Here is a 13,627-nt window from a genome sequence, read left to right as displayed (position 1 = left end):
TCTGCAGCTTTGCAGAGTCTTGCCTGACTGACTAGGGGAGCGCAGAAAGGAATTTGGGAAAAGGGTGGTGGAAAATTACTGGTTTGCCAGATGTATGCTGCAGCAAGCTGAGCCTGGATTCTGCAGCCCTTCTAGGGCCTCAATCAGTGAATAGAAACAAGACTTACCCATCATCCCTCAAAAAAAAAAAAAGGCCTCTCTATACCTCTTCTCTGCTTCTGAATTTCCACTGTAGAGGGTTGGACTGGCTTACCTGGAGGTACTTCATATTTGAGAGGAAGAATGTGTGTGAAGTAAAATAAAAAGGAAGTAGTATTTTATACTTCTCTACTACTGACTTAATTATGAAGCTTTGGAAATACCTTATTAAAGCCCACTTCTAGACAATGTGACTACGCAGGAATACTACAGAAAAATTCCCAGGCAAAATGACTTGAGACTGTTGTGCACAGAAATTTTTTTATTAACAGATCAGAGTAGGAAAGTCCACTGCTGGGCACCTGAAAGAGAAGACAAATTAACATTAACAATATTATTTGATTTTCTTAGTTCTGCATGATGGTAATATAGAAATTATCAGTTTATCACAGTTGATGTGACTTTATATATATTTTCAACCAGACTGAAAAGACCCTTCGGTGCTAACTATTTAATTTGACTTTACTAGAATCCTATGCTAGTCAAATAGCTCCAACCTCAATACCTAAGTCTCTTTATTCACAATAAAGCACTGTGTTCCAGCAGTAGCTTTAGAACATGTCTCCTAATATAACAACATTCATGTGACAAAAGCAAGTCTACCCTGAATGAAGAGGAAAGCTAGTATTTAAGGCAGAACACTAAGTCAAGTCACAGTCCCTGCTGTTAATGTTGATGCTAAACTTGTGTAAAAATGCACTTCAATTCTGTTCCACCTATGTTACTATTATGAGTCCTGGGTCTATACAAGGGAATTTTAAGCAAAAAAAGCTTAAAGGCACTAGTTTCAGCTTTGTGTTAAGCACTCAGCTGCACTGGGCCTCCCAACACAAACACTGGTCAAGGTGAGACAATGTTGGCAACAGTAGGAAATATTTAGAAGATCTCCCTAATGTAGACAAAGGGGTAGAGGAGAATAATCATATCCTCACAGGTATGTAAAATTGAAATTTAATGTTCACCTTCAGGCATACTGCCCTTTAGAAGATGTTTGCTTACATGGGCATTAGCTCAGAGGAACACTATTCCTTATTAAGCGAGGGAGCTAGTTTTCACTACATTACTAGCAGACAATTCTCGGCCTCCTCACAAAGTTTCATAATGAAAGAGAAAATTGAATAGTCTTTCCAAAGAGTTACTCATTGTTCATATATTTAAAGAGAATGTGTATAAACAACTACAGCAGATAGTAGTAACGTAACTGGGATTCTCTGCAGAAAAGAAAACACAAGGAATGGAAACAAAGGGGAGAAAGTGTTTACAAGAGCTGTAGACCAATGGAAGTGATCTATAGGAGTTTTTAAAAATGCTTTGCTGATACCTGCAGCCCAAATATAACATGGCAAGGGCATAAGAACAAGGAAGTGTGATTAAAAGGAAATGAAAGTGACACTGCAGTTTGTATTGACCTGTAGAACTAGTATAGAATGGACTGAAACCGATCCCAGCTAGTGACAAGGAATGCCACTGAGGTGGAACACCAATCAAAATCATGACAAGCACCACTGCACTGAACTTGAGCCATCTGTATATGTGAGCACAGAGGCAGCTTAACCGCATTCAGGGGAAGAAAGGAAAAAAGTATGGCTTAAACTTCCTTCCTGCACAAAGCTCCTGGGAAGCTTAGGCCACAATGATGTTCCATCATGCTGGGTAAACTTAAAAAGCAAAGATCATTGATGGAAGGAGTGCAGACTGCATACTGATATAGGCTATAGAGCAATGTGTTGGGATACAATTGAAGAAAACAGCAATTTATTTAGACAAGAGGGAACTGCCATCCAGTTTTCGGACATAACAAAGGCGGTTTTGCTCAATTTTGAATGATTGAAGATGTATTTACTAGCATTTTAGAAGTGTGCGTTCATCACGCTTGTTAAATTTCCAGGAAAGATGTTAAAAGAACTGCGCTATTAACCTCCCAGAAAGTTACCCCATCAGAACCAAATAAAAAAAATTCTACAAAACTTAAGTGTGATCACTAGACTAGCGTAATAGCAATACAATGATTTTATCCCAACCTCCAAGTCTTATTCAGAAAAGCTCCCAAAGTTTTCAAAGAATGGTCTACTTCACCCTCCCCACCAGCCAATCATCTATTCCTGAGAATACTAATTGCTTACTTGCAATTTAGCAGGTGGACTAAGAAACCAGCACCACGTGACTAGCTAGCTACAGAACAAGCTCTTCCAGAAACTTTCGATCCATAGAACTTAAAGCACACAGACAACCAGCAAGCGCTAAGGAGGCCAATTTCAGAGCTCATCACAAAACCCCTGTACTGCTATGAGCAGGTAGTTTCAGAGAAGGCAGCCTATTCACCCACAGGGAGGAAAACACTCCACATCTCCAGTCAACCCCAAGTGACTAATGCAGGGGTGGCAAACCTGAGTCTGAGAAGGAGCCAAAATTTATCCATATACATTGCCAAAGAGCCACAGTAATACATCAGCAGCCCCCCTATCAGCTCTCCCTTTTCCCCCCACTCCCAGTGCCTCCCACCCACCGGCAGCCCCACCGATCAGCGCCTTTCCCATCCCTCCCCGCACCTCTTGATCAGCTGTTTTGCGGCATGCAGGAGGCTCTGGGGGGGAGGAGCAAGGGCACAGCAGGCTCAGGGGAGGGTGCGGGAAGGGGTGGAGTGGGAGCAGGGCCTATGGCAGAGCCAGGGGTTGAGCAGTGAACACCCCCATCAGCACATTAGAAAGTTGGCGCCTGTAGCTCCAGCCACCCCTGGACTAATGGAAAGAGCAAAATAACCCAAAAATGGGGAAAAAATCCAGTCTGGGTCAATTGAAACTTTGTTTCAATGACTATTTGAATTGTTGACATTGGGAAGGTATCTGCACAGCCATAAAAGCTCACCTTTTAAAAATTAATGCCTTCTCTCCTCCTTTAAGGACACAGAAAAGCATTTAGGTGTTCTCTAATCTCTAATGAGCAAGTAATCTGAAGGCTTTCTATTTTGTAGTGTAGTACAGTAAACTCAGTGATGTTGAGCATGTTTAATCTAATTTAGGTGCTTGGGTTTTTGAAAAGGGCAACTGCAGCAAATTGTCTCATTCTTCTGTATACTAATGCATAGAGCTCCGTGTCTGTCATGGAAGTCAAGAATTTTGTGACTTTTCGCACACCCCTGCTCCCCCCAGATTTAGTCAGGGATATTTACAGTATAAGTCATGGACAGGTCACAGGCGGTGAATTTTTGTTTACTGCCCATGACCTGTCCATCACTTTTACTAAAAATACTCATAACTAGGGCCCTACCAAATTCACGGCCATGAAAAACGCATCACGGACCATGAAATCTGGTCTCCCCCCCATGAAATTTGTCAGCAGCACAGAAGCAAGGGTGGCAATACCATACCACACCATCCTTACTTCCGCACTGCTGCTGGCGGTGCCTCTGCCTTCAGAGCTGGGCTCCTGGCCAGCAGCCACCCCTCTCCAGCTGCCCAGCTTTGAAGGCAGCATCAGCAGTTCAGAAGTACAGGTAGCAGTACTGCAACGCGCCCCCCCCCGCAATAACCTTGCAACCTTCCCACAACTCCTTTTTGGGTCAGGACTCCTACAATTATAACACAGTGAAATTTCAGATTTAAATACCTGAAATCATGAAACTTACTATTTTTAAAATCCTATGCCCATGAAATTGACCAAAATGGATCATGAATTTGGTAGGGCCCTAACTATGACTAAATCGTAGCCTTACTAATGCATAATTTGTCTAAGGGAGTGAGGGTACATATTTCCTTTGTTCTTCTTTAAAGCAGTGCTTTGTGATGCCATATTGCTCAAACGGCCCAATAAGTCTTTGTATGCAGTCTATTCTGCTCTGTCAATGCAGCACAAAACTCTTATCATAGCTCCAGTGCATCTCTACAGCTACCATTCAGACCGTAGACACACAACAGAAGAAAACTGATAAGACCAGCTGCTATTTAGAACCCCGTGGGCAACAGTTAGCAAACAAGAACCAAGTCCATTTCAGTCTGCTGCTGCTTAGGAAAGCTACAAACATCAACAGAAGGTACTAGAACTGAAGAGTGGGACAGAGAACTCTGAAAACGAAGGAGAGGGAGGGTGTGTTGAAGAAGCAGAACCCTTCTTATGCTCAGAGCAGGAAGAGCAGACTGAATGATGCAATCTTTTCTGCACACAATATTTTAAAATTCTGCATATTTTATTTGTCAAAGTAACAAATTGCCACTTTCAATTATTTTAGTAATTTATTTCAAAATACTTGTCAGCAAATATGTCTGTAACAATACAGACCAAAAAAGATTCAGGAAATGTTTTTTGACAAACAATATGCCTAGTAAGGAATCTAATACAGACCTTTGAGTAATAATTTATTTAAACTACAATACAGAAACGTATGTCCAGCACCCCTCACAAGCAGTGCAAAGACTTCAGGGGGGAGTCAGGGGTAATGGAGGAGCTGAGGGACAGGGAAGCAATTGCTGGGAAGGAGCCTGGGAGTCAACCTGGTGGGTTGTTGGGTGTGGAGGGGAGAAGTATGGAACAGGGCTTTTTTTGGGGGTGGGGCGCGGGGAGAGGAATTGTTAGGGAGCCTCCCATCCTGGCTGACCTCTACCCTCTCCCGTTCAGTCAGGCACATTTGCCCCTGTCCCCACGGGGCCCTGCAACCCCCCCCCTTCCCCATGTGGCCCTGGCTCAGTGCTGTTACCCTACTAGCTCCTAAGCCCACACTCCGGTCTGTCCCCTCCATTAGCCTTTCTGAACCCCAGTCTGTGACCACCCCCAGCAGCCCCTATTCTGTCCATCCCATGCCTCCTCATCTGGGCCCCACTATGAGGAACACGGCTTCTCCCCCTCCCTCTTTACTGCCCTCTCTTCTGGTGCCACAGCAGCCCCTAATGGGAAAATGGTGTAACTGCAGCGCCCCCTCCAGCAGAATATATCTTCTGCGGAGGAACAAAAATCTGTGGAGGACATGAGTTCTGCGCATGTGTCGTGGTCAATTCCCCTCAGCATAGGTATCAGCCTGTCGCCAAAGGCTGATATGAAAGAGGTCCCAAGTACAGCTGAGTGGAAACAGTTTTTCCATCCCACAAAAATTATTCTGAACAATTTCCCATTCCAAATGGGGACACAGTCAATCTCAAATTTTCACAAACCCCAAATCCAAGAAGATTCCAGTTTAGGTCATCTGAAAGTTTCAGTAATTTTGAATTTGTTTTTTAAATTTCAGAACAGTCATTTTGAACCAGAAGCCCAGAATTTTTCAATTCAGATGTCATAATGAAGTGTTTTGACAATTTTGAAATTTTTAAAAATCTGAGCTGAAAACTTGACAGAACAGCTCCTTTCCCACAAACCAGTTCAGTTTTGCCAAACTGGCATGTTCCAACAAAAACCTTGTCAAAGTTCCTGATGAGCTCTAGTGCCAAGCACAGTCCACGAATAGTACCATTAGAAATCCCAACATGTGTGGGCTAATAAAATGCATTGTAGCATTGTCCATGGAGCACATTGGTGGGCCGACCTTTTTCTTATCAGCCTCTAGACTAGGAATTTGGTAGTCCTCAAGCCCTCTGACCATTTCTATAATCCATACTAACTCTTTGCTCTATGGTTTTTTTGCCTGTTTTTCTGAAATAGATTACTACTTTGGCCAATATAGGGAACAGAGATGTCACGTTAATACACACACTCACTTAAAAGTATAGAAGTGCTTTTATAGTCCATACCCTGTCCCCTGCCATTTCTATAAGCACATCTGACTCTGCAAATTCAAAGAGACCACCTGTACCTAGATTAGTGGATACAAGAAAGAACCCTTGTGGCCAGATGATGGCTAAGAGCAAAAGCAAGAAGCTTTCTGGGAATGACTACTACTTTTGATCCTTTAATGCCAGTAAGGGCAGTCAACGTTTCCATTACAAATCCCAAGCATGGTTAAATATTTAAATTCTTTGTTTAGCAAGTTAGTAGTAAGTTGTTGGGGAAAAATACATAGCAGTTATGATCAAGATCCAAACAATTTCTGTACATATGTTTTTTATACCCTTTGAAGATTTTAACACTCAATAAGTTAACCATCAGATATTGGACAAACTAGTTCAATAAGGCTTCACACTCTAACAGTCTGATCGAAACAGATAATATACATCAACTACATACCCCCCTTAAAATCAAGCAACTTTGCCTTCCACATCCACTGGACCACATCCTTTACTGCATACTTAAAGTAAAATGAAGGAGGTGGTAATTTTAAGGTACATTTTCCCTGTGACATTAAGTGTCTTACCATTAGTTCATTCTCCTTATGAGCCTGTTAATCTGATCTTCCCTGTTGCCAGCATCTCCACCTTCCACAAAGTGGATAGTTTTCTTATTCATTCCACCTCGAGGAGAAGATAACTTGAAGGGCCACAGAAAGTTGTTCACCACTTTGAAGTTCTTGCCAACAGTATAGATCTCATGGACCACATCTTCCATGCAGATGATGCCATATTTCTCTGAAATCCAGGAAACAGTAATTCTACAAGACTATCAGACTAAAACCCAAGGCCTGTGGCATGATTACCTATAAAACACTATCCACAATTAAAAATGTGTCTTGAGTGTTATGTTCATTAGTAACCAATGCTGTCTCAAGTTTACTTGAGATCAAGTCAATGTCCACAAATCAGCATGCTCTTCTTTAATGTTTCAAAACAAGTTGTGTACTATTTTTCCCCTCAAGGCTGTTACTATCGCTAATTAGAAACAAATGGTTTGCTTCCCCCTTATATATAAAAAAAGACAGCAAAACACTACAGAAAGCTTGATTATAATACTAAACCAGCAATGACAGGGAAAAGAAAACCATGATAATCCAATGGAATTTTGGTAAACATTGTTTCATAGTGGCCTTTTAAGAAAAATTAAGTTAAATCAACACAGATTACACACTTGCACTTAACTGAAACTCATCTTTTTTTAAATCTCACATTAACTGTTGCAAGGATTTAGTGAACAATGCACCAACGGCATTTCTGTATTTAATGTAGTCTTTAAACATCAAGAGTTCAGATTTTCCAAGAGCATCTGGTAATACAACACAGGAATTGAGTGTTTCGTGTTGTGCAAACCCAATTCTTAGAATTGTAATGTAAAGAATAATGGACTTTCAGATCTCAGCAAATTATAAAAGTAGAACATATAATACTGCTATTTTTAGTGACCCAGGTAAATAATGGAAAAGCAAACAAGAACAATTTGAATTGTTAATAGACAAACTATTTTGCCTTTAATTCCAGATGAATGGAGAGGGTGAGGTTTCACCAACATTCAGTAACATGGAATGTGGAAATTAACTTCATGCACCATAATGTTAAACTAATATCCCAAAATCTTAAAATCTGATTAGATACAAGATATTGATTACTGGTCATAAATATAAAGGGAAGGGCAAACCTTCCTCTATACCAGTACTATAAAATCCCTCCTGGCCAGAGGCACAATATCCTTTTACCTGTAAAGGGTTAAGAAGCTCTGGTAGCCCGGCTGGCACCTGACCAAAAGGACCAATAAGGGGACAAGATACTTTCAAATCGGAGGGGGGAGGGGGTCTTTTGTCTGTTCTGTGTGCTTGCTGGAGAGAGATCAAGAAAGCAAGCAATCCAACTCCAGTAGAATTAGTAAGTATTAGCAAGGAAATGCATTAGTTTACTTCTGTTTTGGCTTGTGATTTTCTGTGTGTGAGAGAAAGGTGTATTCCTGGTTTTTCTTTTGGAAACTTTAAGGTTTTGCCTAGAGGGAAATTCTCTGTGTTTTGAATCTAATTGCCCTGTGAGATTATCTCCCATTCTAATTTCACAGAGGTGCTTCTTTTACCTTTTTTCTTTCTAATAAAGTTCTGTTTTTTTTTAAGAATCTGATTTTTTTTTTTAGTGTCCTAAAAAAACCAAGGCTCGCCTGTGCTCATCTTGTTTATTCTCAAGCCTCCCCAGGAAAGGGGAGTGTAGGGCTTGAGGGGGATATTTTGGGGGAAAAGGAACTTGAAGTGGCCCTTTCCCTGATTCTTTGTTAAATCACTTGGTGGTGGCAACATACCCTCCAAGGGCAAAGAGTTCATGCCTTGAGGAAGTTTTACCCTAAGCTGGTAGAAATAAGCTTCGGGGATCTTTAATGTGGGTCCCCACATCTGTACCCTAGAGTTCAGAGTGGGGAGGGAACTCTGACAACTGCATATTTACTTAGGAAATGATTTCAAAACAGTTTAGAAATACCTGCCATTGTTTCAGTATTTCCACTCTTAGTGGTAATGATTTCTCACTGATATTTTCATTCTTAAAAGGCTCCTGACCTATCAGTTTTTCCATTAGAAATCAATGCAAATCAATCAGAGAGACAAGTTTTACAGTTGAATACCCTAGTCAAATTATAAAAGTTAGTAAAACTTTAATTTACTTTACATTTTGAAAGTTTTGATTTCTAATAGGAAAAGCTAATACCTTCATTCCTGCTTTGCGTCAAGTTGCCAAGACAGTGATTTATTGTCATATTAAAACCTATTTTAGTGATAGAGGTAGCGTTCAGAATTTTTAAGCTCATATTTTTAGCTAAATCAGATAATCTTAAGACAAAATCATTGCTAAAAATTAAGTTGTATTTACCAAGACACCGCTGAATCAGAGAATTGTCAGTCAGAGCAATGCGCTGCCTATTGATCTTGCCGTAACCACGCTTGTAGATCAGTTCATGCACAGATTTCAGATTGGGGTAACTGAAATACAGAAGTGAGATAGAAGTGATTGGGATTCTCATTCAATAATGCCAAAAAATGAAGTTCTATATTAAATTATTTGAGCTTAGTATGAGGACAACACACATACCAACAGTGTTCCCTCTAACTTTTCTCACTCATGTGCGGAATGAATTTTGTTATGTGCACACATCACCTCCATATTGGTGCATATATCAAAATTCATGTGGCGGGGTGGGGCCAAGGGGTTTGGAGTGTGGGAGGGGGCTCAGGGCTGGGACAGAGGGTTGGAGTGCAGTGGGGAAGAGGGGGATGAGGGGCGCAGTGGGGCTACGGTGGGTAGAGAGGACTGCCGCTGTTGCAGGTCCAGAGCTGGGTGCTGCAGCAGGTCCAGGGTTTGGAGAGAGCTATCTCTCGCTGCTGCAGCCCTGAGCAACAGCACGATGCTCAATAGGCAGCTGTGCAGCCACGCAGCTTAGACGGACCTTAGCATGCCAAGCGTAACAACCCAGTGCAACACAATGGATGCAAAATGCTTCATGTTGCACCAATGGGAATTCATGACGGAGAGTCAGACCAGGTCTTGTGTTTACTTTTTCTGCTACTTATTTCAGTGTTGAGCAATACATCCTGTATTTTACTTTTCAAATTCACTTGATAAAGTTAAATTGAAAACTTCACTTACCCCCATGCAATGTAGGGTTCAACAATCCGCAGCATGTTAATTGAAGCCTTGTTGAGTTTTACAAATGTGCCATTGAAAATCTGACGCAGGCGAAGGAGCTGCAATACCTTACGGACCTTCGGGCTAACTCCATTGATACTACAAAGTGCATAAGTGATATGCTTAGATTTACATTTGTCTGTAATAATCAATTAATTTGATCTACATGGCTATGTGGCTTTGATTCAATAATCAGCTATATGCTTACCAATGATTCAAAGTAACAATTGTATTGAACTGTATTATGTTTTACCATCTCTATTTTATACTCTGAAATTTTCAGTCAAAGCAGATCTACTTTTAATCTAGTCTCTCTCCTCAACAAGCTAACAAGGGCTCAGTCTGACCTACTCTGAAGCAAAAGCAAAGCAGGAAGGTGATACTCTTGATTCACAATTCAGTGCCCCCACCAGAAAACAACCAGGGATATAGTTCACCTTCAATGAGAACCAGGCACACCCTTCTTTAAACAGCCTTTTTCCTGAATTACTAGTTGATTTCTCTCTCCTAGTACACCTTTAAACAAGCGGTTCTGAAACATGTGGAGAGAGAGATTTCTATGGTTTCTCATTAATAATGGTCTGCAGACATATTCGTATTATCCAGTTTACATTATAAAAGTAAAAAATACTAATTTTTGCAATGTAAATGAGGATAATTCACTCTCCACGCACAGTTGCTACTTTGCCTCTTTACTGACAATGCCAAAACATGGGCTTTGATCCGAATACGTTTGTGGGTTTGTGGTTAGGAACTAGACTGACTGAACGAGTCCTCTGCTAGTACTATCAATCCACTCCTACTTGTGACTTACTCGTGGAAGGGTTTTATTACAAATGATATGAACTTTTACATACTCTATAGTAAAAAGAAAAGGAGTACTTGTGGCACCTTAGAGACTAGCCAATTTATTTGAGCATAAGCTTTCGTGAGCTACAGCTCACTGCATCCGATGAAGTGAGCTGTAGCTCACGAAAGCTTATGCTCAAATAAATTGGTTAGTCTCTAAGGTGCCACAAGTACTCCTTTTCTTTTTGCGAATACAGACTAACACGGCTGTTACTCTGAAACCTGTCATACTCTATAGTGCTGCTCTATCAAATACGGGAAGGCCAAATTTTCCCCACAAATCTTAACAAAATGAATCTATTCCCCATGAATTTTAACCATAGTCCAAAATGGTAAATATCTTACCCTCTGATCCTGATCACAAAGGCCAGTTTTGGTTCAGCAGGTACATAGTAATTGCCAGCTTTGCGTGCCATTCGGGCCATACGAATCTCACGTCTATACATTTGCCTGTACTCCTTGTGATAGGCCTGAGCTCTCGTATAGATGAGTTTTCTCTGCGCTTTACGAAGCTGAAATTAGGGATAAAATTGTCATCCAAAAGTACACTATGTTCATAAACATGTTAACTTACAACAGCTCAATTATATCATTCCAAGCGATCAATAAGCTTTACAAAATGTGTATAATAAATACACAACACCATCCTAACACATGAAAGCAGAAAAAAAATCAACTTCAGCTTTACAGTACTGTAGCATCTCCTGTGCATACAACAATTATTTATTGCAACACTTTGGACATAGTTAAGACAAGCAGACCAGTTTGTTTCCCTCACCTGGTATTTAGAGTAATAATAGTGACATTCTGGACAAAGTTTCAAACGGTCTTTAATAAATATCTCATAGTGCACCAATACGCAATTTCTTACTGAATAGGCTATCTTCCTGCCATATACCAATGAACATTAAACTCTGAACTTCAAATCATAATACTGCCTCTAAGATTACTCTCCCATAAATTACTGTTCTTTCTGAAGGGTATTGTGTTTTGCATCACTTAAAGTACTCAGACTGTGTGTTGTTTTTGATCAATCTTCCATGAATGAATTGGTTAAAATACCCTGCAAAATGTCAGTGATTAACAAAACAGCTGTCTATATATCAGATTTAAGATCTACTAAATTCTCTCTCTATCACTATGTATTAGAATTGCCTTTACTGTATAAACAAACCAATCAAAAAAGTTTATTAAAATATTTACCTTCTTTTGAACCACTAGCCTCTTCAGACGCTTGGCCTTTATATCAGCAAAAGCCTTTCGTTTTTTCAAAAGGCTTTCTGGAACAGATGGCACCTTCTTTCCTCTAAATTATTAAAAAATAACAAGACTTGAGGGTCTATTTATAGATCATTTTCACATGACAAATAATGAAAGATGTATCTTCAAATTTAGCTTAACTAAGAATTATTATAAGCAGCTTTGAGATACATAAACCACACATGGAAACGAAAATGCAGGCCTCAGTGTCCTGAACCAGTTTATAATTACATTCTGCCTCCCTGTATCTTCAGTTGTTTAGGATCTTACTCAGGCCTGAACTCCTGCGTAGCATTATAATGTGTACTTATAGCATCTTTCATCCACAGATAACAAAACTAGTATTGCTGTACGCAGCTAAATAGCTACCTCTCACCACAAGGTAACTGCCCTTTATTGCTACTTCTAGATATTTATAAAGCAACCACTTATCTGAATACTTACAAATTAAAAGCAACAAGCAATTTGAAAGACTATCATCCAACACTTGCCTTTTAGACACCATTTGGGAGTCTAAAATTTGTTTTTCTTTCATTCTAATTAAAAACTATCACTCTGGCTTAAAATTGAAGAAAATTCTCTCAAAAAATGGATCTTACATCTAGCTCTGAATACAAGTCAGTCCAGGGACAGTTCAAGAACTGCTGACAAACTGCTGCAGTGGTGGCTGTAGCGATCCCTGGCTATAGCTTGAATACCAATTAAATTTGATAATGATACTTCATTATGAACGAAGTCTAAGGTCATTATAACTGAGGCTTGTAATTCAACTCTTAAGTTTTGTGGGAGTTTGTCTGAAAGACCATCTAGGAAGTCACTCCTAATGTTAGAAGAGTAACATTACAGTTTGTAATGCATCGTCCATTTAGAGCTAAATAGTGCCCTTGGATGCATGAGTACAACTCCCACTAGCTCCATGCATCTAAAGGCAGCATCTGACCCTAAATAATGCTTCATACAGCACATTAACAGGGCAAGAAAGGAGAGGAGTGACTGCTGTGTTACTTATGGGACACGAGACTGTACACGCTGCTGCCCCATCCCATCATGATGGCTCCTGAACAGTGAACCTCTCCCCCAGTAACCCCAGCCCCGCTCCCAGATACCCTTCCTCCTCCAACACCAGGGCCCTACGCAGTCAGGCGGCCGCATCCCTCAGACTCCGCCGCACCCAAGAGACTCTCCATCAAGCCCTGCGCACGCCAGGCGAGGAGAACCAACCCCCTCTGCCGCCCCAAGCCCAGGCCGCCCCGGCCACACACAGGTCTGGGTCGCCGGGGAGGACCTGAGGTGGGTCAATACGAGCGGCAGCGGAGAGGCAGAGCCCCGGCGGTCGGGCTCGGGGAGCCGGCCGGGGGCAGAGGCCACCACGCCGCGGATGGAAGCGGATTTTCCCGGGGAAGAAGCTGCACTTACTCTTCGCCCGCCATGATCCCCACCGGAAAAGAGAGCGCGCGCATGCGCATCATACGCTTAAAGAATCGGGTCCGGGAAGGGGCCAACGCCAAAAGCCCTGGGTTTTGCTGTCTTACGTGGTGCCTGAATACAATTTCGGAATAGGGAGGTGACTACGTGAGTGCCTGAGCTGTACCGGTGGCCAAGTTGAAGGGGCTCAGAGCTGGATGGGAATGTAGGGGCGGAAAGCGAAGGGTAGATGTCTCACTGAAACACAAACACAAAGTGCAGGGTCCTGCACTTAGGATGGAAGAATCCAATGCACCGCTACAGACTAGGGACCGAATGGCTAGGCAGCAGTTCTGCGGAGAAGGACCTAGGGGTGACAGTGGACGAGAAGCTGGATATGAGTCAGCAGTGTGCCCTTGTTGCCAAGAAGGCCAATGGCATTTTGGGATGTATAAGTAGGGGCATAGCAAGCAGAT

At 41.4% G+C, this 13,627-nt stretch overlaps 1 protein-coding gene across 1 annotated transcript; it reads right to left on the bottom strand.

Annotated features, from left to right (window-relative positions):
- Window positions 1-476: 476 nt before the first annotated feature.
- On the bottom strand, window positions 477-13,228 carry RPL7 (ribosomal protein L7). The gene is made up of 7 exons (XM_074943050.1): window positions 13,164-13,228; window positions 11,691-11,793; window positions 10,833-10,999; window positions 9,600-9,737; window positions 8,826-8,935; window positions 6,473-6,683; window positions 477-500 (listed from the first exon to the last, which is right to left on the bottom strand). The coding sequence occupies exons 1-6, from the start codon at window positions 13,214-13,216 to the stop codon at window positions 6,475-6,477; spliced, it is 780 nt and encodes a 259-aa protein (XP_074799151.1). The 5' UTR covers window positions 13,217-13,228; the 3' UTR covers window positions 477-500; window positions 6,473-6,474.
- Between the last annotated feature and the right edge of the window lie 399 nt (window positions 13,229-13,627).

Source organism: Natator depressus, chromosome 2, assembly GCF_965152275.1.
Source record: "Natator depressus isolate rNatDep1 chromosome 2, rNatDep2.hap1, whole genome shotgun sequence".
Taxonomy (NCBI): domain Eukaryota; kingdom Metazoa; phylum Chordata; order Testudines; family Cheloniidae; genus Natator; species Natator depressus.
Note: the sequence above shows the minus strand (reverse complement) of the source record. Positions and strands in the feature narration are given on the sequence as shown.